Consider the following 25,164-nt stretch of genomic DNA (forward strand, 5'->3'; position numbering starts at 1 on the left):
AATCTCATAGTTAAAATGTTGATAATGAACTCGGAGTGACAGCTGCATCCCTCTGCTTGTGTGTAAGCCTAAGGGTGGAGGGGAGGTGCCTGGCAGGCTACATGTCATCCAGCCATAACTGATGAAGGAAATACAAAGTATCAGTCTGCAGAAAGTAGTGTATAACCTAATTGACTTGTGTTTTCCAGTGTCTGTCTTCTGATGGTTCATGTTATCATCAGGTAAATAAGAGTTTCTGAAGCATGCCATAAATGAAATTTTATTTCCTAATGTCAGAAATAAAAGCTCTGTCCAAACAGTTCCTCCAGATCACTTTTTGAGTATTTGGCTCTGAAAATCAGTCCATACTCTGATCCTTATTCTAGAGAAAATTAAACAACTCGGAACTGAAACTGAAGACTTGATATTGCTGCATCTTCAGTTTAAAGTATTTATACGTAGTCGGTGTTTTAATGATATATAAATATTCAAAAGGGTTTTCTATATGAAAAAATGTAGGTAAGTACTTCAGAAAATGGTTAGCCTGAACTGCAGTAGTTTAATTGTCTCTGCTACTAGAAACAGTTGATTAGCAAAGAACACCCTATGAAGGGTAGTTGAAACCAAAGCAAGTTTCAAATAAGTCATGCTTTCTCACTGCCAAGATGGCAACAGTGGGAGAAACAAACAAAAATCTCTTGAGGTTTGGGGGCTGTGGTTTTGGTTTTTAAAAAATTGAGCACCTGCCATCTGGAGAATGTTACTAATTTACAGGTGGCAAAGGGAAGGGAAAAAAACCTGTATCATCCATAGTTTCCTGTGGTTTAATAATTTAAATGTAGTAACTGTTTTGTGCATTGTACAGAAGCTATTGTGTTCTGAATTAGGAAAATACTGTCTGTGAGATACCTGATAATAGGTATAAGTGTTGAGGGGGTGTTTCCCCACTCCCCCCCATCCTGCCAGGACAGGCAATCATTACAGCACAGGGCAATTTTAGCACTTCAGTACTTCAGAAGTGTTGCTGAGTTTACTTCATGTTGGACCAATGTTGCAAATGGGTGGCAGCATGAAGCTACTACATTTGTCAGATACTCTGAATGACCACCTCTGGTTGCCAGGTTGCTTCACTGAGTGCTTTTTAGGAATATAAACTATTTGAATTGGTAAAATAATATTTATTTTTCAATGGTGGCACATTTTTCTTCTGAGGACAAATAGAAGTGTGCCTTGAAAAACATGAGAATACTATCACTAGGCTCCTCTTACAACAAAAAGCTTCAAAACGGTGAGCAGTTGTAACTTTCCTCTGAGAGTACTTTCCCTTTAGAGTGCTTTCCTCAGGCTGTCTCTCTGCAGTATGATATGGGAGCCCCAAGTCATAATTTCCATAGTAATGATTTATTGCTCCTTGCATAAAGTGGGGTCAAGGGGCTATAAAGCAGACAAATACTCTTTGTGAGAAATGACAAATTGCAGGTGAGATTATTTCAGCTAGCCATGAAGTGTGACTGCTTCGTTTAGCTTGTTCCTAATCTGAAAGAAGAAGAGACAGCAATCACTTAAAGCAGGTGATGGCTGCTTGGGCACCTGAGGCTTGTTTGTCCTGCAAGATGGTCTGCTCCAAGATAGAGCAGTGTGACACCTATGAGAATTGGGATTTATTAACTATTAGGATCGGGCTCTGAGAACAGTATTATCATTTCATTAAGTTATTACTTTAAGTCACAGAGTCACAGGATGGGTCAGGTTGGAAGGGACCACACCCAGTCCAACCTCCCTGCTCAAGCAGCGTCATCCTAGAGCACATGGCACAAGATTGTGTCCAGACAGTTCCCCAGTATCTCCAGTGAGGGAGAGTGCACAACCCCTTTTTTACAGTGCACGGTCACTCACACAGTAAAGTACAGGTGCAGTAAGCCCCTTACAACTTACTTTGTCTTACTATTGCTTTCCAGATCTTGTGAAATCATTTAGGCACTTACTCCCTGCAGGAACCAGCGATCAAGAAGGCAAGTCTTTCCCATGCAGGTAGGGAATATTGCTGCATGGAGAGAGGCAAGACGATGGCTATGTCTGCTGCACGAAGGCGGGCAGCAACTTGGGGCAAGCATAGGGGACACTTGCTCACATTTAGCACAGAATCGTTTTTTATGGGCTAGTTTTGTTGTCCAAGCTTCATGGATTCAATGGGCGTGGGTCCAGCGTGCACGGAGCCATGGCTGCTGTTTCTCTGCTGAAGTTGAAAGTCCCAGGCCAAATTGTTTCTGGCCTGTCTGTTCCCACTCTACTCTGCACTGGTGAAGCCTCACCTTGAATATTGTGTGTGGTTTTGGTCACCACAGTATAAGAAAGATATTAAGCTGTTAGCATCCAAAGGACGGCAACTTCCCCCTTCCTTGAGGTCACTTGGTCTGTTCAGCCTGGAGGAGACTGAGGGGAGACCTCAATGCAGTTTAACAACTTCTTTGTGAGGGAAAAAGGAGGGGCAGGCACTGATCTCTGTGGGGACCAGTGACAGGACCATGGGAACGGCCTGAAGTTATGTCAGGAAAGGTTTAGGTTAGATATTAGGGAAAGGTTCTTCACCCAGAGGGTGGTTGAGCACTGGAACAGGCTCCACAGGTAAGTGCTTACAGCACCAAGCCTGACAGAGTTCAAGAAGTGTTTGGACAATACTCTCGGGCACGTGGTGTGACTCTTGGGGATGGTCCTGTGGAGGACCAGGAGTTGGACTCGATGATCCTTGTTGGTCCCTTCCAACTCAGCATATTCTGTGACTCAGTGACTGTGTCTGACCTGACGTATTGCCCTTGGCCCTTACAGGCTTTCGGGACAAGCGGCGGGCACCCTGGTGAGCGTGGCCAGGCCGGGCGGGCCGGGTGCGGCGGAGCGAGGCGGGTGGTGCCGTGTCCCCGCCCGGCGGCCCCGGGGGAGGTGCCGGCCGGGCCGAGCAGCCACACGCCACGCCGGCTCGGGGCGAGGGCTGTGCCCGCTGGGCTGTGAGTACGGGCTGCGGGGGCCGGGGAAAGGCGGCGGGCCCGGGGGAGGGAGCGGGGCTGGGAGCGCCCGGAGAGGCGAGGCTGACCCGGGCACATCGCGCCCCGGCAGTGACTGGGGGACGAGGGCGATAGTGGGGACAAGAGCCGGCGTCCGGCGGCGTCCCGCCGCCCGCCCTGCCGGGGCCAGAATGTGGGTGGAGGGCGAGTGTGGAGGGAGCCGGGGCCGCCGGGCCGGGGGCGAGCGCTAAGGGCGCTTTGCCCTCACCGAAGATGGCGCCGCGGCCTCCCCGGTGCTGCGGCCACGTGATGGCGGGGCGGGGGCGGGGAGGGGCGGCCGGTCCTGCGGTCCCCGCACGGGAAACGTCGGGCCCTGAGGGGAAAGGAGGGGGCAAAGAGGAGCCTGCGGTTCGTAATGGGGCCACCGTGCAGTTGTTGTGCTGTAAAAGTATTTGGGTTTGTGGGTTTACTCTCACTGCAACCCTTGATGTTCTCTCTGTTTAAGTCTCAGTGTGCCTGGACTAGGAGTTGTAGCTGCTGTGGGGAAAGGTGCCCAAGTGCTAACCGTGGGGGTTTACTCATTGATTTACACACAAGAATAAGCTTGTAAGAGAAGACTTTGGGGGGGAAAGGCTGATTGCTCTGTCTAAAGAGAGTCAGTAGGTCGGGTCGGAAGGCATTGGGCTTCTTGGACATGCTGGATGTTGACTGGGCCAGTAGCAGCTAATTCTGGCTGTGTTTCCACTTGTGCGTAGTGCAAGGGTGATTTCCACTCCTTGAAGGCAGGCTCCACTGCTGCACTGGCAGAGCCTGTTGTAAGACCCAGGCCGTGTCCTGTTGCTCGTTTGTCTTGTCCTTTAACACCAGTTTGCTTCAACGTGCAGGTTAGGTAAGAATTACAGTGTTTATACTTGTAACTGGGAGTCAAAATTGATTAATTTCACTATTCACTATGGTTATTTACTGCCCATCATTGTGCTGTTGTTTGCTGTGGCATGAATCCTACATTTTTCAAAGACAGCACGCATTCAGTGAAGTAATTCCTATCATACTTTACTTAAGGGAGGCATACTAAAATAATACAAATGCAAAGGAATAGATTTATCAGATGCAACACAGTACATCTCTTGGTAGAATTAGAAAGCATAGCAATTTCTAGGTTCTCCTGACTCTAGAATTGTGAATCATAGTCTTGTCGCAATGCCGTATAATAGAAACATACAATGGTTAGGGTTGGAAGGGACATTAAAGGTCATCTAGTTTCCCCCTGCCATGGGCAGGGACACCTTCCACTAGACCAGGTTGCTCAAAGCCCCATCAAACCTGGCCTGGAATACTTCCAGACATGGGGCATCCACAGCTTCTCTGGGCAACTCGTTCCAGTCTCTGAGGGGCTAATCCACTGAGCTGAACAGTGCAGGTTGGAAGCTGGAGAGGATAGAACCGTGCTCCCCAGAATTGTAAAGTGCAATGGGCTTCCTCTATGCTGTGTTAAAATACTTACTGGGAGTCAGACTTCACAGTTTTTATGTGTATCTGTGAGCATGGTGGGTATCTTTTAATTTTAATGATAACTGTGATGAGAGAGAGAGGCATTTACTTATGGCATTAACTGTATTTCTAATTTTGCTCTGGATGGCAGCTTTTGCAAACGAGCTGTAAGAGTTAACATCTAAGTGACTGGTTCAGTGAAGGGCTCCTATGCAGAGAAGGAGGAGGGGGCACTGGAAAGAAACTACAAACCTGGAAGGTGTGTGTGGAGACCTGAATGCTGCTGTTCTTCCTAGATAAGAACTGAGGTTTTCTGAGTCTGTGGGTTGGATGTCCAAAGGTAAAGGAAAGGAATTGAACTCTTTGCTGGGACTTGTGCTGAGGTTCCAGATGCTTGTGCTTTACAATACCGGTAGCTGTTGCATGAAGTCTACCGCAAAGCTTGAGTATATGCTGTTGTAAAGACCTCTTTTCACTGTCTTTATTTTTGGCCATGCAATAACAATCTTCTCTTTTGCTCTCACTTGATAGGAATAATGTTTCCAACATGTCTGTGCAGTCACTGCTTTGTGAAAGAATTGCTGTTGCCAAAGATTTGATCAAGAGAGCAGAAGCCCTTTCCAAGTCCCAGAAAAGGAGAATAGAAGGTGGGGCAAAACTATGTAGCAAACTGAAGGCTGAGCTAAACTTCTTACACAAGGTGGAGGCAGGGAAAGTGGCCATTAAAGAGTCCCATCTGCAGAGTACAAACCTTACCCACCTCCAAGCCATTATTCAGTCAGCAGAAAATCTGGAGGATGTTGTCAGTGTCCTCCATGTCTTTGCTTATGAGGACAAGTTTGGAGACAAACAGACCCTGGTGGTAGATGTTGTTGCAAACGGAGGTCACACATGGGTGAAGGCCATCGGTCGGAAAGCTGAGGCTCTGCATAACATCTGGCTGGGGAGAGGCCAGTATGGTGACAAAAGCGTCATTGAGCAGGCAGAGGACTTCCTGCAAGCAAGCCATCAGCAGCCGGTGGAGTACAGCAATCCCCACATCATCTTTGCGTTCTACAACAGCGTGTCCAGTCCTATGGCAGAGAGACTCAAGGAGATGGGAATATCTGTGAGAGGAGATGTTGTTGCTGTGAACTCACTGGTGGAGCCATCTGCAGACAGCGAGCACCCTAGCGCCAGTGAATCAGATGAAGAAGGCCCTGAACTCCTGCAGGTGACCAGAGTGGACCGGGAGAATTTAGTGGCCAGCATTGCTTTTCCTACTCAGATCAAAGTAAATGTCTGCAATAGAGTTAACTTGGACATCACTACCTTAATAACCTATGTCTCTGCTCTGAGCTATGGAGGCTGCTACTTTGTCTTCAAAGAAAAAGTGCTGACAGAGCAAGCAGCCCAAGAAAGGAAGGAGAGAGTGCTGCCTCAGCTGGAGGAGTTCATGGAGGGAAAAGAGCTCTTTGCCTGCGAATCTGCTGTCAGAGATTTTCAGTCCATCTTGGAAACGCTGGGAGGACCTGGGGAGAAAGAGCGAGCTGCATTGCTTGTTAAAAGGGTTACCGTGGTGCCAGATCAGCCATCTGAGCGTGCCTTAGGACTAGTGGCTAGTTCAAAAATCAACAGCCGTTCTCTAACCATTTTTGGGACAGGAGACACTTTGAAAGCCATCACCATGACCGCAAATAGTGGGTTTGTGAGGGCAGCAGCAAACCAAGGCGTCAGATTCAGCGTTTTTGTCCATCAGCCACGAGCATTGACAGAAAGCAAAGAATCTGCTGCCACACCTTTACCAAAGAGCTGCCCATCTGATAATGGACTATAAGTCATTGAATCAGTTAGTCATGGAAATACTGTAGGTGCTGCAGTGGAGGCTTTTTGAGAAACAGAAGAATCATAGCAATACAGTTTTGGGTGTGTATCAGTGATGACAGTAAATGTAGCAGTGGAAGAACTCCTTGAGGGATTTGCAATATATTCACTCATTCCCTGCGGGTTTTTTGTTCAGCTGACCATTAATTTATTCACTAAAGTAATAAGATGTCAATGAAAATTGTTAACTGGCTTACAGTGTATTAATTGTATCCATCCCTATTAAAAAGTTCAGTTAAAGCACAATAGCTATTGTACCCTTGTCATTTTTGTCCTCTACAGAGAGGTAAGATCCATCATAGATGAACTTTGGGCTTGACTTCCGTGGAACTTAAATATTTCTTTCACCTATCCTATTCGATTGAATTCTTTGTTGATTCAGAGGTACCTTGCATAGACACCTGTGCCTTTTTGGTATATGATGTTTTATGAAGACGTGACTAGTAGCCATGAATAGAAACCAACTTAAGCCTTCTTTCTCTTACCGAAAGGAACCTCTACATGTATACCATGTTAGACTGAATTGGGCAACAGCTTTAAAATTCCTGGAAAAATCAGTTGAAATCAGAGTTTATTTGCATTAACATGTGACTCTTGGGCTAAACTTGACAGCCAGTGGTAGCAGACCAAGGATGCAAATCTGATTCCCTTTTCTCCTAGTCTTTGACCAAATGCAAAGTCTTGCTGGGTGCAATGCCCAACTCGAGATAACAGAATCCTCCTAAACTGAGCCAGCACCCAGGTGGTTTTTGATACTGGTCTACTATCTGCTGAGGACTCACAGTGAACTTGAGTCTCTCTTTGTTGCATGTGAATTACCTGAAACAAAGCCTCAGTGAGGTCCTTTAGTGTTGGTGTGGCAGTGAGGAGGTTTGTGGGGTATGTTGTTAAATCCTAGCTTGCTCTGTAGCAGAGAGAAGCCTTTTCACTGGTGTTGTAATTGCTGATTTTATTCGAAGTGTAGAATAAACAAATCCTTTTTTGTCTTTTTTCTTTTTTTTCTTTCCCCAGGAGAGTTTTGCTGTTTTAGAAGTATTTCTCATGTTTTTTTCCTGAATGCTGTAATGATAGCACTTGCTCTTTGGTATTAATTTGCATCAGTTTCCTAGTGGAAAATTTTGAGATGTCAGAGTGAGCCTCTCGGCCCTGAGCTATACATTTTTATCAGGTCAGTGAAAGAGATAACCACTGAATATTTTATAGGCATTGTTATGCAGCTTATGGTTCAGGCAAAGAACATTCTCTTGCCTCCTTCCCTCCACTCTAAATCTGTTCCTACAGTACAGTGTGGCTGCAGTGCTGCCCTTAGCCATGGCCTCAACCCATTACTTTCTGGTCCCCAACAGTGATGTAAAGATACTGGTGTGCCCACAAAACCACTCTGCCAGCCTCATCTAGCTGAATAAGCTGAACTCCAAGGACCAAAAGTGTGCTTCTTGTCCATGTGACTTGCTCTGCTCTTACTATGCCCGTAGAGAAAACTCTTAGTGGTTGTCACCAGTAACCACATGCTGCATAGCTTTACCTTAAACTTTTAACAATGCAGAGGGCAGTCTGCTCTCTACCTGCCCCTTGTTTCTGTGGGTTGCTGAAGTAGTACATGGGGTTTAATTAAGATGAGCGGAACTGGATTTGGGTTTTTTGCGGCTTCAGCATCCGCTGTACTTACTGCCTGCCAATTTCACAGTTCCTCCGTGGTGAGTTCCAACAAAACATCTACCTTGTTCCTACAGTCTAACACAGTGTAGTGAAACCTCCTGGCAGGATACAACCCCCACTGTATCCACTAATTTTCTTGAAACTTCTTCTGAGGGGAAAGGAGGACCAACAGAATGAAACAATATAAATAATATGTTGGCTTTGCTGCAGAAATGCAAGTCTGCCTTAGTAGTTAACAGCATACAGGAGCTCAGGGAGGCATCATGGTATGATGGTTTTACCAGAGCACAACCACAGATGTCTATGAAATGTTAGAAACAGCTGGAAGGAAAGTGCCTTTCATTCCTATCATGAGACCTCTTGCTCTGGCCACATGTATGATGGCTCTCCTCTCCAGTAGATGTGGGAATAGAGGTGGGGAAGGTCATCTGTCCAAGACAAAAAGAACTTTGTTTCTGTTTTGTATCAAGTCCTGAAAGAAGATACAAGAAACCTCCTAGTGAATAATTTATGAACGAACAGCCTGGGAGAGAGGGTTTCTTTTTGTTTGCAACTCAGACCTGTAAAAGTTGAGGTCCAAACAGAAAATATTAAGGGGTTGGAATGGACCATAAAGATCATCTAGTCCCAACCCCCCTGCCATGGCAGGGACACTTCCACTAGACCAGGTCGCTCAAGGCCTTGAATAAGTCTAGCTTGGCCCTGAACACTGCCAGGGTTGGGGCATCCACAACCTCCCTGGGCAATCTGTTCATGTGGCTAACCACCCTCACATTAAAAAATTTCTTCCTAATATCTATCCTACATTTCGCCTCTTTCAATTTGTACAGTTCCTGACAGAGTCCCTCTCCAGCTTTCCTGTTTCCCCTTCAGATACTGGAAGGTTGCTATGTCTCCGTGCAACCTTCTCTTCTCCAGGCTGAACACCTCAACTTTCTCACCTTCTCTTCATAGGGGAGGGGCTCCAGTCCTTTTACCAAGCCCTCCTCTGGATTTGCTCCAAGAGTTCCATGTCCTTCTTATGATGGGGACACCAGAGCTGCACACACTACTCCAAGTGGCATCTTAGAAGAGCAGAGTATAGGGGGAGAATCACCCTGTTTGGTTGTGAAGGAAGTTCCTTCCTTTTATTAGTTCCTTTCCTCTTCTTTTGTTATTGTTGTGGGTTTTTGTTTTTTTGTTGGTTTGGTTTTTTGGTTTGTTTTTGGTTGTTTTTTTTTTTGGGGGGGGGGGTGGGATTTGCCAAGCCTGTGTTAATGCCCTCCCTGCATTTCCTGCAGCTTGATCACCTGTTTCTGGAGGTCTTCCACCAGGGCACATACTCCTTGCCCTCTCCACATTTTCTTTCAGCTGTGCCACCAGGTTGAGCAGATTGTCAGCCTGTTCACACCTCAGACAGATGCTGTCTCCACTGCCCTCTGGCATCAGCGACAAGCTCAGACAGTCACTGCAGCTGGAGACCTGGACAACTGCATGGTGCTGTGTGAGGTCCATCTGGTTTATCATGTTCCTTCTGAAAGTGGCTTTTGACAGAGCTGAAAGCACAGTTAGTCTTCTTCTAGTCACTCCCAAAGTTTTGTGCCCTATCTTTGCAGCCTGTCTGGCAAACTGCCTGCGCCACACCCTGTTTGCCGGCCTGGGTCTCTCATGTTCCCTGAAGCTGTTTAAATCTCCCTCAGTGCTCCTGGAAATGCCCCCTCTTCACCAATGACCTATCACTGATTAATCTGTTTTACAATATTACAGGGTATATTCGAAGCTAGGTGCATGGTAACAGTGCACTTATGCATGGTAATTCATTATGGCCTTTTAAGAACTAATCCTTTGTATTTAAGTTAATTTGCTTGCAGCCTTTTTAAAGTGATGAGGACTTTGGATGAATAAATGGGAGACAGCTGCTTTCTTCTCCTTCTTGCTGTGACTCGAGGAGTGGGTTTCCATCAATTTCCTTGTAGTATTCCATTTAGCAATCTTGACTATCCTCTTGGGCACTCTCTAAGGAAGTTTCTCTTAAACCATGGATGAGAGGGCAGTGGCTTGGATTTGTACATGGTAGGTGACCCAGGAAAAGCTGTGAAAAGCGAGTAACCTCTCTGTCACCGGGATTAGGAGTGGGTGAGCTCTGTTTGCTGTATTCCTTCACCCCTACTGCTGCAGAGCTGGCTGACTTGTTTTGTAGTGATACTTTTGTATGACTAGTAAGTGCAACTTTATTTAAAAGCCTCTGTATCTGGAGCCATCGTGTGGTGATTTTCGTCATTACCAGTCATTTTTGCCCAATGCGCTATTTGTTATTGAATCAATTTTCTCTTTTACTAATTTCTGCCAATCATATGAGCATTATTTTAGGAATACGAAACTCTTCCTGCATGCCCCTGTGCAACTTGAGGGTTCTATTGTTATTTTTTGTCTCCCTGTTGCATTTTGCAATAAAAAAACTCAGAATGTGGATTTTTTTTTCCCCTCCGGTGGTTATCTGGCTTATCAGTCAAACAGAAGTGTGATGTTGACAGGCTGTAAAAATTACAAGATGAAACCCAAAACTGAATGCTGGCTTGGAGAAAAAATGTGTAATATTTGATGGCTTTTATACTACCTTTGAATATACTGGTGATCTACATGTATAAACCAGTGTTCTGGTTTGTTGCATTTAGATATCTTCTACTTAATTTCACAAATAGGGGATTAGACATAGAACTTCCCTTGTTTCTGACTTTCCAAGTGAGTAATTAGAAAATACAAAATTATGTTTGCAATTGAGTTGAAAAAAATGGAAATCTAAGACTGCTTATCCTTTCTTCCAGTATCACACAACTGCTTTGTCTATGCTACACCAGGCATTAGAGGATCTGGAGACATCTCATTTGCTGCTATGGATTTTGTTTGGGTTTTTTTCAGTTAAAGTTTTCAGTATTAAGTTCTTTTGCAAAGATGGATTCCTAAACTGTTTCAGGGAACCTTATTCTTCTGACACTTTAAATTTATTTTACATTATCTCTATATGGTTCTATAGTCTCTGAGGAGAGCCAGCACCTCTGTTCTGTGCAGTGCTCAGCCTGCTCTATTTGCTCCAACAGTAAGAATAGCAAAAAGGAATGTTGCAATTGATGCCAGACAATAGAAAGCACTTGGATATTATGTGATAAATAAATCAATAAGTTAAGTTGTTAATACATTCATGTTTCTGTATATGTTCTTTACTTGCTATTGCTCTGTCTGACAAAACTTGCAGATCAATGACTTGTTTGTCATTGTACTTGCAAGCTGTGAAAACAGTCAGAGGTAGTTTTTGCGTGTTGTAGCCACTGTTGTGTAAAACTGTTATTCATTGGTAGTTTAATGGGCTAAATAGTAGTTTGTGTTTTGAACTGCCCCTCTCATTTGATGATACCGTCTGGAGACTGTCTGAAAATATTTTCACAACCCTGCCCCTAGTTCCTGCAAACTAAAGGTAGGCTTGGTCACAGCAGTAATAAAATAAGAAAACATAAGCATCAGTTGTTTGGAATGTGTTTGAGAGGAGACCTATAAAAAAAAATCCTAAAATCTTTTAAATCTTTTTTGTTAAAGTGGACCAAGGAAAGGATTACAATAATGACGAAGCATGTATAGTTGCAGTGACATTCTTTATTTCAAGTTATTGTGCAAGCAAAACAGCACAGGTCACCTGGTATCTAATTAACCTGGTAAAATAAGGAAGAATTAGGTGGAGTTCTTTAACTGAAGGTTATGGTTACAGTTTTCCTGCAAGTTGTACTTCTAGGAACAGCTCTGCCATCTAGCTTGCTACAGGCACCTCACGTGTGCTCTTGGTGATGAAATCACCTCTGTAGATGCGTGGATGTTGCTTTTCCATCAAGTTTTAATGTTGCAATTTATTCTAGAGTAAAAACAAAGAAAGTGAATGTAAAACTACTACACTGCTCAGAATTGGGGTTTTGCAAATTGTTTCCTATCAATGCATGGAAATCAAGATTGTTCCTGTATAAACTATTGTAAAGAACAAATAAACAACCCCTCCTCCCCCCCCCCCCACACTTTCATTGTTCAGAAGATCCTTGTGTAAATTTAAAAGATCCTCGCTTATAATGTCTTACATAAGAGATTAATCTCTTAATAAAAAAAAAACAAAACAAACCTCAAACCAACAAAATATATACCACCCCAACCTCCCCCAAATCCCCAAAGGGATTAACAACATCTGATAATGAATCTGTGCCCCTTTATTTATTAATGAGACTGAGTACATGCTAAAGCAACTCGCTGTGGTACTGAGAAACATGGAGATAGAGGGCACAGAAGTTTACACTGTGTAGGTACCAAGATCCTTCTCAGGTTTTTCTTCTGTAGGGATTAATTTGGCCCATCTTTATGGGGATGATGTTCACCAGAGCAAAATGTAACTCAAGTGTACCACAAACCTTCATAACAATGAAACTTGACCATATAAATATTTTTGATTTTGTTGGCTTCATGGTTTTTTTCCACATTAGAAAAATGCACTATAAGCCAGCCTTAACTATACTCACAAGAGAAATCTCTTCCATGGAGAGGAGAGGTGTGACCTCTTTACTTCACATACAGCTGTAAAATGCACTCATCCAAACTAATACAATTTGTCTTAAGGAGCATTACCTTTCTCTCTGTTGCTAGCAATTTATTTATGTTTTTGGAATGAGGAGAGGAGAAGAAGATGGCTAGATCTCTGGTGTGCCAGATACCCTGCTAGAAATCGACTACAAGGACCTGCTGCATTAGTGCAGGAAAGATAGGAGCATTGGAGTAACAAAATGGAGATAACAATAATGTGGGCAATCCAAGGCAAAATTGGTCTTACCAGATATTTCAGTGGATGACTCCTGGGTTGGTTCTTGGCTTGGTTCCACACTCGGCTTAGGGGTAAATTCGGTACTTGGCTCTCCGCTCAGCTCCCAAGTGATCTGTCCACCTTCTTGCACTCCAGTGTTCCCAACTTGCTCTGTGCCATTCTCCTTGTGTGAGTCTCCGCTGTAGTCCAGGGGCAGCTCTGTACTTGGTTGCGTGCTGGGATCTCTGCTTTGCTCCACGCTTGTTGTCTCAAGCACTGGAGTAACAGAGGTACCTGTGAATGAAATGAAAGGAATTTACATGGATGAGGAGGATGGTTTGAAAAACCAAGGTATTTCTAGGGATATCTGAACATGTACATAGTTGGTTGATAGATCAGAGAGCCCAAGTAGGAGTTTAGGGAGGGGAAAAGAATGAAGTACAGTCTGGAATGTGAATCTTATTTCAAATTGACAAAGGTGGATTTTCCGATATGTTTTTGACTCACCGTGTGCCTTTAGCAGATCAACCAGAACCAGAATCAGCAGTGCTGAAAGGATTGCCATCTTTCTTGTCATTGTTACCTAAATGCTGCGTTAAGCCCAAGCCTTTGGAGCAAAACTTGAAGTGAGTGACAGACAGAAAACTCTGGGTATTTAAAGGCAAGCTCGTACCTCTGCATGCTTTGGCGCCTTCCTGAAAATAACAGGTTGCAAAAACAGCATCAAATTACATTCTCAAAACAAATGTAGGACCTGTCAGGAACTGTAATCATGTAGCTCCTGCCCTTTGCTTCAGGGTGAGATAACCTTTTCTGCAAGCAGTAAAGGACTTTGGGGACAGAGAGGTGGGACTGTGGTGGCCTAGATTGCAGTAGCGCTGACAGTGGCGTCACAAGATTGCCTCTGGCAGTGCTGATTTCTCAAAGCAGTTGATCCTGTTGGTTTTGAATGAGGATCTTCAAAATCCTTTGATATGACACTTGACAAATTGAATGTACCTTATGGAAAAAGGTGAAAGGTGAGGTGTGACTAAAAATTGTGCAGCTGACTTCTGTGTTGTAAGAAAATAATAACAACGTGAAAGAACTGTGATGTTCTGGTCAAGGATCAAAGAGCATTTCATTGGGAAGCCTTTCCTTTTTCATTGTTGAAAAGTTGTGTGTTTGTGCGGGCGTGTGTGTTCAGTCTGTGATATCTTAGGCAGTATCCCAGTCCCAGAACGATGCACTTAAAAGGCTTGGACAGAACCAGTCAAATTTCCAAGGAGGACCTGGCTGCTATATGTGGTTTAATCAGCAAAGCACAATTGTTCCAAGGGACCTTTCTGATGCAGAGAAGTTGCTCTGTTTGCATGCATGCGGTTCAGTTCCCCATGACCTTCCCCATCCAGGGAAGTGCATCATGATCAGACACTCAGAGGCTGTGGTAACTGTAACCAGGTTAGTTATGTTTTGGGGTCTGCTGGGGTAGTAGTGGAGCTTAGGGCTGTGTGTGCAGCTCTGTGTTGCAGATAGAGAACTGTGGGCCTGATTCTGTACATTACACTCATATGAGTGAATGGTGTAATTGCTCTAACTAGCAATTCTGCAGTAATTAGCAGAATTAGGTTAATATCAAATTAGTGTAAAGGAATTCAGAATCTGGCTCTCAAGATTTCCCCCTACCCTTTTTCCCTGATTTCACTTGTTTAATATTGCATCAGCTTAGTTTTTCAGCACAGTGTTCCTTTCAAGTAGCTTCTACCTCTAGGGTTAGCCTGAGGCATTATTCTTCTAATCAAGCTTTTTATGGTGCAACAGAAGGATTTTATTTTTTTCTTGAAGAGAAAAAAAATTACCAATGCCCATGAACACCTACTGATACATGTCTGCAGCCATAGCTTTCTCCTGTGCTGTTGGCTTCAAATGAATGTTGATATGTAACAATTTTTCTTTTTCAAATGTGGAAGAATATTTCTTCAATATGAAAGAATTTGTTCCTGACTCACTTTTAAGAGGTAACAATATGATGCACAGGCCAGAAATCTGCACATAACTGCCTGCAATGAGCAAAATTCCTCGGTATAGACTAAGAAGTCTTGTTTTGCATCCTTGAAAATGTTTTTCCTACACACAATTTCACATATTTTCATGAGGTATTGGGACTGTTGGTTGTGTAGGAACAGTAAACAAATATGCTACAGGTTCCGTTACTCTTAATGAGTTATTACTGTACAAGGAAAGAGGAATTGTCATGTTACTGCCTCAGTGGATCTCGGTTTTGTTTCTGAATTATTTATCTTCCCTTTTAACGAGGCTCACTGAGCAGAGTTGCCCGTCTTGATTTTTCTAGATTCCTCTGCTTGTTTCATTATTACAGTTTCTAAAAATTTGAAGCAGGGAATTCAAGTATTTTGAGGCAGGGTTTCAGGTTAGTTTGTCTGGAGACAAAGTTAGTTTTGCCGTTTTTTTCACTACTGCCAGTCATACTGTTAAGGAGAAATCCCAAAAAGTTTGTTTGGATTTTAGAATTAGTACAGAACCTGTCACTGTTCAATATCTTCAGTAATCTGAAAGCAAATACAGTTAACCTTGCTGAAAGAATAAGTAATGGTGAGGACAGAGGTGTGTTACAGACCTACTGTTTTTAACTATAATTTTTTCAATGAGCCCCAGCCAACAAAGCAAGTTACATGCACAGGATAAAGGGATAAAAGCTGCACTTAAGCAATGGCAGCTGCACCTGGAAATGTCTTGCTCCAACAGTTTCGCTCCCTGTATTCCTGAACGTGGTCCTCAGTCCAGATAATTCTTTCAGATGCCAAATCTCTTTATTTTATAGAAAAGAAGGATACAGGATTGACTTATGTTTTGTTGTTCCTTCAGGGGGAAAACCCCAAAAAGCTGGGTCCTAAAGCAGTCATTAGTGGGATGGACAGAGGTATAGCCAGGGACTGTGGCTTGAATCATAGGATTTACTATGAGGGAACTGAGTGGTATTTAAAAACCTGGTGGATTAAAAAAAACCCTAGGTATGATTATCCAGTGGTTCCTCTTAGCCTTGTGGTCTTTTGAGTCTTAATTGTCCAGATTATGTATTGATATTGGACTCCTAGGGAGTAGCAAATATGACTTTAATACTGTGGAGATGGATCACCACCTTCCTCTGTGAGGTGGTGGAAAATATTTGGTGTCTGTTAAAATGCAGGAGGTTGCAGCATAGTGGGCACATTTGTACAAACTATTCATACACTATGTCTGCCTCACTCATGTGCAGAAGATGGAAAGCTGTGCAAGTGTCCACGGAGCCTCTTTAGTCAGGACAAGAGAAGTGAACTCTATCTTAACTGAATTAGAATTTTGAAGGATACCTAATAGAAACCCGATAGAGACTGAAACTGTTTGCTGACACCTGGAGCATGACTGGCTGTCATGCTGCTGTGTCAAACCATCTCTGTGGAGGGCCAACGTCACTCATTCTTAGTACTTTTTTGGTCCAGGTGCCTTGGTTGATACGGAGACTTGCAGCTGGGACTCTAGCAGGTGAGAGACAAGCAATTCTTCCTTGTTGTGCTTCTGTGCCTATGCAATGACTGGATGTGAGAACTTATTTTGCATTTTAACAATCGAGTGCAAGTATGCTAAAGGTGTAATGTGCAAGCAAGCACAGTGCTAAGAGGTTTTGACAGCAAATAATGGTAACTGGGTGTGATATGTAGCCTCCTTTCATTCTCACCTCCAAATTTGGAAATGTAGTGCAGAGTATTTATTAAAAGTGTTTTCATGGACTAAGAATATTGTGAATAAAAGATACTAAAATAATTTTTTAAAATGTATATCTTTTCTTCCTGTGCTACTACTTTTTAACTCTTTTTATCTCTTTCACTTGAAAACAAACCAATGTCATGAAATATAGCTCAGTGGAGCTAGGATCAAAGCAAGGGATGTCGTTTGTCAGATGGTGGAGGAACTAGTTGTCAGAAGTTTATACAGGCTCAGGAGAAGACTGCATATAAAAGTAAAACTGAGGCAACTTAGGATATGGAAGCAACATCCAGATCAAGAGTTTCTCAGATGAAAAATAGGACCATAGGCTAATTCAGCTTGGAAAGTATCTTGGGAGATCTCTAGTCCAATGTCCCACTGAAAGGAGTGTCACCTGCATTATACCATTTTACTCAGAGCTTTATTCAGCCTGGTTTTGAAAGCCTCCAAGGACAGAGCCTGCATAACCTCTCTGGGCAACTTGCTCCAATGCTTGATAGTTCTCGTGGTGCAAAAGTGCTTCTTTATATTCTGTCTGAACTTTCCTTGTTTTAACTTATGCCTGTTGTCTCTTGTTCTTGCATTGAGTGCCACTGTCAAGCCTTTTTATAACCTTCATAAATAGCTGGAAAGTGAGACAGTATTAGCTGGAGACTGATATATTACATTCTATTATGTGAATAGAATATAAAGACTCATTCTAAATTTTTACTTCTCTCTGGGCATCAACTCATGGCCACCTTTGCAAATGGGGCACTAGGTTAGATGGATCCTTGGTCAAACTGGGTTATGTTAAACATATTGAATAGTATCCTTTGTTAGACTAGTGTAGGGGAGGGAAAGGTGTTGATTCTAATTTGGATCTCTGAAACAAGCTGCAGAACACTTAAAACCAAATGTGTCTCGTTATTTTCATTGCTGTTTGAAAAATAAGCAAATTCTTATATGGTTGGTTTTTTGGGTGGGTTTTGCAGAATACCTTATAGGCAGAATAATTTTTAGTTTTGCGATCTTACCAAAGGAGATAATTTGGAAAACTGTTCAATTTAGAGAAGTAGGCTCAGTGCTAAGGAGCTGTGAGATTAGATCACACAACATGAGACAGAAACTTCTGTTTTAAAAGCAAATTATTTTTTTTTGTTAGCATTAAGAACCAGACTTTCCAGAAAGGTGAAGGATGCTAGGACTAGTGCATTCTTTTCTTGTGAGCTAATGCCCTAGGGCTTACAAATGTAAGTGCTCTGGGGCATCTTGTGTAAGATATAACCATGTCTTGGGAAAAGGATCTGTGGTATTGTCCCTTCAAGTACTTTATTTTTGTTTTGCAAAGAGTTCTCCTTTTTTATGAGATTAACATGAGAGAAAAGGAAAGTCAAAGACTCTAGTCAAATTTCACAGGAAAAAGAAGAGTTTTGTGTACTTTACTTACTGTTTAATGTTTCAGGAGGCTTTTCAGAACTAACTGTTTGATTGTTTGTTTTGGTTTGTCGATAAGGCAGATTTTGGCCTTTTTCTGGAAAATCTGACAAAAATATTAAGTCAGGATCTCTTATATATCGATAAGTGTAGGCTAAGTTACATATCAGAAGCTCTAAATACAGCAATTTGAAATAATGTTTTGTGATTCAGGCCAGACTTTCAGCACTACTTGGAACATAGACACTTCCCCCCCCCCCACAGTGTTCAATGTAATTTATAAAGGTAAATAAGATTTTGTCACTTCACAGCTGGGGATAGAGGCACAAATAAGACTACAAGACTGAATGAATGATAACCTACTACCTCTCAAAAATGTCTCAAAATAAAGTGTTTATCTCAGGTTTTCTAGAAATGAGGGGGAGGGTGGAGGAGGAGGAACCATATAGAGGAGGTGAAGGAGGTCACGAGAGAGAGAAAGATGTTATGGAAAGTTAAGATACCTTTGGTAGGTCAGAAGGAATTGGTGTTTTGGGTGTGTGCTCTTTGTAGGCAGAATAACTCACGAATGCTAAAGTTGAAACAGGTCCTGCTGTCCTCAGTTGAGCCTTGCACAAAGCTGAGGTCCACTTTTATCACAGAGAGGGTGAAGAAGCCATGTAGTAAGCTCTAATTGGACAATTTTGCCCCAGAGAGCACTTCTTTCTAGCTGTCACTAATTACATGCTTGGGGAGGTCTAAATCCCATGTTTGTTTCTGCTCTGTGTGGGTGTTATTTGGATTGTCTCATTCTCTCCAATAAAGTTAAGTGCTTCTGGAATAGTTACGTTTTTTTCCTTGTTAAATTTGATGACAGAGATTTCCATGAGCTAATGATGGAAAAATGAATGAAATGGTTGAGAAATTAATCCATGATGCATGGCCAAAAAGAAGGTGGAGAGTTGATCTTTGCAGAAAAACTGTCAGAAGTCACAGGTTTTATGTGTCTCCCTTTCTAAACATTTGAGAACTGGGTTTGATGTTTGACTAACCAAATCAACCCACAGGTCCACTTTGTAAAAGAATATCCAACTGCTTGAGTAAGGCAACTTTAAGCCACTTCGGTGTGTTGAAGAGAGTGATCTGATTCTGTTTTGCTTAAATGGTCATCTCCCAGGAGTGGTTCATGCACTTCCACAGAGAATTGTGTGCTATTTATTTAACAATCTGGTACCAGAACACCTAATCATTAGGTAATGTAACCTAGTATAATGTTACTTGGTGAATGTAATGAAAATACTGTAGATAAATAAGAGGCAGCTTCTCTAAAGCTCTAACAACAGAAGAAATGGTTTATAACTTGTCTTTTCTGCTAAGACTTTCAGTTTAAAAGAATATAGTAAGCTGGGAGCTTTATGAAGCTGTGTAGATTCATCTGTAGAAAGCTTCCACATTGCTTAAGCACTTCACTCTGACTTCCTGTTAATTGTACCAGCTGAAGGAGTGGAGAAATGTAAAAGACAGAGCATGTGAATCTTTACTTTATTAAGGGTACTCTAATTTTGGCCATGTGTATTTGGATGTAAATTTGAATTCTTGCATCTGAAGTGATATAAAAGCCTTTACAGAAGCCCTTATTTAATTTTGAGAGGTGTAATTTGCTACAATCTAAATCAGATTCAGTTATGAATTCCATGGGTAGAATCTGGGTAGAATAATAAAAGATCATTCAACTAGCTTAACGAACAAAGCAGAAATGCCACTCAAAAAGTCTTGATTCCCTCTCCTCTTCTGCTCTGTGCCCCTGTGCTTTCTCTTCTGTTACCAGTGGTGCTTAACTGCTTCCTGGGAAGCTGATTTAACTTGCTGATTCGGCAGAAAACTTTCTTTTCCTGCTAGACTGAAGATTTAAGATACCTCAGTAGAGGTATCTTAGTACCTCTGGAGCTTATGAAGGCAAGCAGTGGGAGCACATGGTCAAGAACAGAGTCGTGTCAGTGGCTGCTGGGTCATCTCAGATGATCTCCTCTGGTAGCTCCATAACTCACTGAAAATACATAATTTGAAATTAGGGTTGTAGTTAGTCCTTGCCTATGTAAGGACAAGTTGGCAGTAATTAGTCCAAATGGAGCTGATTTGGCAGTGGCAGCTTTAGGTCAGACAAAATAATGCTGTATCAGAAGAGCCCCCATGCAGGTTCTGTCACAAGAGGGCTTGGCAGCACTAGACAGAGCTGTGGATTGCAGTGTTACAGCTCTAAAGTGCACTTGGGGCTTCCCCCTAAGCCTCATTGGTTTTAGTGGAAATTCTCATGCCACCCTGGCTTTGTCCATAGCTACTGACAGTGCCAGGGACTGACATTTGAGACCAGGCAAGAAAGTATGAGCTAGCAAAACAGATGTGCAATATGCAGTGGTACTCTGCGGAGGAAAGACAGACAAATGGGATTAGTTGATGTATTAATCTGCTAGTGTGTTTAGTAGGAGATGCTGGCTTGAATATTTTTCCTGCTTTTATCAAGACAACAATTTCCACTTTGTATTCCTGTTCCTTGTCTTTTCATGTCACAACAGCGTCATGTCCTTTCAGCCCTTTTGCCTTTCCTTTCTGCATCTGTTTTCTCCTGTCACTCTTTTCTAAATGCATGTTTATCACTATTTCATAAGACAGCTTTAGACTCCCTTCTATGGAGGGTCATCTGAAGGAGGTCAGGAGGGAAGGAGCTCACCTGAACTTTTCCAGGAAGGAGTGGATAGAAATATTTTCTTATCTGTAAAACTTCATCCTCTCAGCTTTCTGCCAGAGGGCAAAAATGCTTACTCAGAGATAATGTGACCCTTCTCAACAGCTGAAATCTTTGGCTTACCAAGCAGCATATTTGGCTCCATATGGAATGGCTTCCCACTACCTCTGCAAGCTGTTCTGAAATGGAGTGCTTCATGCAGGGAAAGGTCTATGGAAAAACAAGTACCATAGCAGCACAGAAACCAGAGGTCACCTGCTCTGTCAAGGGTGTTCACTGTAGTATCCCAATTCCAGCAGGTTATGAGGAAATGGGAGAATGCTTAGCAGAGACACCTTGGCTCTTCTGCAGGAGCCATGCAGAAGACATCTCCATGAAATGTGGAAGATGCAATGCAAAATGATTTTATTATTTTCCTCTGTCACTTTTTAAAAATGTTTCGAGACTCTGTAGCTCTCAATAATTTTTAAACTTTTGTATGACACACCGAATGATGGCAATATTCATACAACACAGCAACATTGTCTGCAAGAGTATAATTTCTGTTTATGAGAGGAACAAACAGAAACATTGCTCAGAAATACACTGTATACTCTAGAAATGGCTTGTGAGCACCATAATAAAGCCATAGATTTCTTGTACCAGGGAAGCATGTTGTATCATGAATTGTTTTTCCTTTTTTAGTATTTGTAAAGCTAATGGAAGATGTATTATCAACTTCAGTGAAAGCAGCTTTGAGGAATGCTAGAGGTCATACTTTCTGCATTTTTTAATCTTATATAAACAAAGAAGTCATCTTACTCCCCTTCCAGAATGCTCCTCTTGAGGTTAATATCACACCAGTAGGTTGGGTTCATAGAATTATAGAATCATAGAATCAGCCAGGTTGGAAAGGACCTCTGAGATCATCAAGTCCAACCCTTGATCCACTACTGCCGTAGTTATTAGACCATGGCACCAAGTGCCACATCCAGTCTCAAAAACCTCCAGGAATATCTAACCTAAACCTCACCTGGCACTTTTCATTCTCCATGAATACCTTTTTGGTATGTGCCTTTGCTCCAACTTCATAACTTCATTGTTATCACTCTTGATAAGTTTTCCATATCAACAGCCCTTGAGCACAGCACCTGTTGGATCAAGCAATAGCTTTCCTTAGCATCCTGGTTATTCTCTTAGATGTGGGCTTGAATATCCGTGGATTCTGCTCAGTTTGCAGTTATGGTATGTGCTGTTTATCTTTGTGAATGCAGCACTGGATAAGTATGAAGGAAATTTAACCTGTGAAATAGAAAGTGATTATGTGATCTGATGGAGGTAGCTGGGGGCTGGATGTAGTGATCCAAAATAATTTCCAACTTTCACCCTACCCACCTCCTCCCTGAGACAGCAAGCTGGGCAGAAATGAATGTTTCAGAATTTCTTTGGCTTGTAATGTTTACTGCTTAAGGCCTGTCTTCAGATGATTTCCGTTTCTTCTCATTCTACTCACAGAGAAATAGAAATGGAGTATTCACAGAGGCAGGATTACATTCTACAGCCCAATCTAAATTCCAGTGACATCGAGAAGGATCTGCCTGTCTTTAGACTCTTCTTGTTCTCCACTGTTTAGTTAGTTTCCCTATTTAACAGTGTGAAGCCGGAATGGAAATAATGGGTAGGTTTGAACAGTGGTGCAGTCTCTAGGTGGTTCATACTACCAGGTAACGTATATGCCTCCAAATCCCAATTTTCTTTAGGGTCTAAGAGAGAATTTGATATCAAAGCTTCTATTGTACCTCTATTTTAGTCTGAAGTCATGCAGTTACTTTTTAAATGCAACAAAAAATCACGATGCTGGGAATAGGTGTCTACCACTCCCCCATGCCTGACTTCTTATTCCCACCCTCTAAGTTTGCCCCTGCAACATTTGTCTAGCTATGCAGTCAGACAAGCCAGGGGAACTATTTGCTGAAAAAGAACTCAAAACAAAAAAGGTTGACTTCTGCTGAATTTGTTTCCCGTCCTGGTTGATTGTATAGGGAAAGGGTAGTAATAACAGTAGCAAGGCAGAGGTGTGGAGAATGGACTACACTGTTCAGCAGGGTCATGGTTTACCTTGTGACTTTAAAAGCAACTAAGTTGCAGTGAAGATCAAGGCACACAAAGCAGAACAGATACCAGAAATGGAGGCAGAGCTTGCCTTTCCCTTGTCAACAAAGGAGCTATTTGTAAGATGCTGATTCCCACCTGGGAGACAGGAAATTCTGGTCTTGTGAAGCGTGCCTGCTACTTAATAGGTAAAGCTGCTATGATTGGTAGCTAACCAAAAAGGCACTGTTAGCACAGCAATTGGGGTTTCTGTTGAGAAAAAGCATTAAGGGACTGTATTAAGGAAGAAATATTCTTTGACTTAGAAGTCGGTGTCAGATCTGGGAGAGCTGTGGTTATCTACTTCTTGTTTGGGACTAGAAACTGAGCCCCTGAAGTGTGATGTTCATCTAATGCAGGTGTAAGTACTTGATCAAGAAAATCTTGATCGATTCTGCTCTTTGTAAGGTACTGGAAGAGTTAAGAGGAAACTTCATCTCTGCTCAGCCTAGCAGCATCCAGAAGATAAAAGCACCCCTCATAATGAACAGCCTGCAGAATGTATTTGAAAATAAATTGTTTAATGCCAATTGTCATTGCAAATTTATCTTCAAATATGTTTTGCAGTTTGCTTATGCTGAAAGGTACTTTTATCTTTGTAAATTCCAGACTGTGGGATTGAACAAAATAGGTAGCTTTCCTTTTAAATAAAGCGGAAAATATTGGAACAAGATTATATCTGTCGCAGATTATAATATTTATATGTATTTCTCATCAAACCCAAATTTCCCAAGTACTCTCAGATTTGTATGAGACCGAGCTGTTTGCCTTTGCTCTACTGGCACTCCATTACACTTGGTCATATGTACATAAAAGCCAGTCTAAAGCTGTTTGTAAGGACGATACTTAAGGTGACACAAAGAGTGCACGTGTCATGGCTCAGCCCCGATGCTTAGGTTCAAACTTGGCAGTCCTGGCTACATCTGTTACAATTTGTTAGTAACCTCTTGATTAGGACTAATACTGTAGCCTGCACTCAGAGACAGAGTGTAGTTAGTGTGTTTCCCCGAATTCTACCATTTTTTGGACAGCATCAGTTACTTTACGTGCTTAAAATACTGTGAATTCTATTTATTCTGGAAAATTATGAATTCCTTTATTTCTTCCTTGGAAGTTCCAGAGGAAATTTCAAACTCCAGTTAAACAAGGTTTGTTTTTTTTGGTTTTCTTTTTTTTTTTTTTCCTTATTTCTGATACTGTGCTGACCTCTAGAGAGACTAAACTTGGTAACCATTTAGAAGTGGAACTGAAGGTTTGGATGTAGGACTTATAGAGCTGTTTTAATCAGATTAAACATTTTGCATTCTAGTAGATCTCAAAACACCCTGTTGAAAATCTCTATAAAATATAGTTTGAATTAATCCTACATTATCAATTTCACAAAATATATCCCAAGCACGTGGGATGGAACTCAGGGTTTGGTCTGATAGCATGCTTGTAAGTTTGGGAGCAACTGCTCCCAAAAAGGACAGTCCTGCTTCCCCTGTTTTCCATCATTAGAGACATGTTTCTACCTTTGCCTTAGTGCAAGGCTGGTTGATCCTCTACTGAAACTGTTCAGGGAACTAAACAAAGAGAAGACTGCCAGTGCCAAGGTGATGCTGAGATCACACAGGTAAGACAGAGACTGTATCTGCCGACAGGGGCAGCAGCCAGCCGTGAAGTTGCTATAGTTGCACTGTCAAATTGCACGCTCCATTGAGCAAATATGAGCAACAGGGAGACTTCAGGATAAAACTATCTTCTTGCTCTTGTTGATTTGCATCCAACACCATAGACATACTGTTTGTATAGAGTTGCCCTTTACAAACAGCTGCTTTAGGCCCACGTGGATCAGAGGCCTTGTATTAGGGAAGCACAGTTTTTAGGATCTTTCTGGAGATAAATAAATATCTAAAAAGTATAAATTCATATCTAAAAAATATAAATGTTTGGGTGATAGCCTGGGGTTCTTGTGGTTCTTACCTGATTTGTAGGCACCTGATTTACCCAAAGCAATGGAAACTTTCTGTCCTTCTCCTTTCAGATTTATTAGAAATAGTTTTTGTTTTAGTTTTTGTTTGTTCTTTTTGTTTGTTTGTTTGTTTTTTCTGTGTGTGTGATTTATTTTTTTTTTATCATCTATTCACTTCCTGCTTGGTTCTCCAGAAGGTATCCAAATCTGAGTCTTTACCTTTGCTCTTACTCTTCTTTTGAAAGATTACCTCATGGTTATAAGGACAGGACTAAGCAGAATTACTCTTTTCTCAAGCTGGAGATTCACTGATATATCTTTAGCATTTATCTTTTAATATCACCTGCTGGAGGTCCAGGGATGTGAACTGAGAGCAATTGGCCAAGTGTTTGGAGGAGAA

General features: G+C 42.2%; 1 protein-coding gene across 3 annotated transcripts; it reads left to right on the plus strand.

Annotated features, from left to right (window-relative positions):
- The first annotated feature begins 2,742 nt into the window (after window positions 1-2,742).
- On the plus strand, window positions 2,743-6,578 carry CUNH7orf25 (chromosome unknown C7orf25 homolog). Of its 3 annotated transcripts, none has more exons than XM_051798759.1 (2): window positions 2,743-2,981; window positions 5,001-6,578. In XM_051798759.1, exon 2 carries the CDS (start codon window positions 5,017-5,019, stop codon window positions 6,283-6,285), a length of 1,269 nt encoding a protein of 422 aa, XP_051654719.1. In that variant the 5' UTR covers window positions 2,743-2,981; window positions 5,001-5,016; the 3' UTR covers window positions 6,286-6,578. The 3 variants fall into 3 exon arrangements, with proteins under 3 accessions (XP_051654719.1, XP_051654721.1, XP_051654720.1); XM_051798761.1 differs by lacking the exon at window positions 2,743-2,981 and adding an exon at window positions 3,327-3,386; XM_051798760.1 differs by lacking the exon at window positions 2,743-2,981 and adding an exon at window positions 4,019-4,728.
- Window positions 6,579-25,164: the final 18,586 nt, after the last annotated feature.

The sequence above is a fragment of the Manacus candei genome, unplaced genomic scaffold (assembly GCF_025592945.1).
Source record: "Manacus candei isolate 608988 ecotype Guabito, Panama unplaced genomic scaffold, ASM2559294v1 h1tg000049l, whole genome shotgun sequence".
Classification (NCBI taxonomy): domain Eukaryota; kingdom Metazoa; phylum Chordata; class Aves; order Passeriformes; family Pipridae; genus Manacus; species Manacus candei.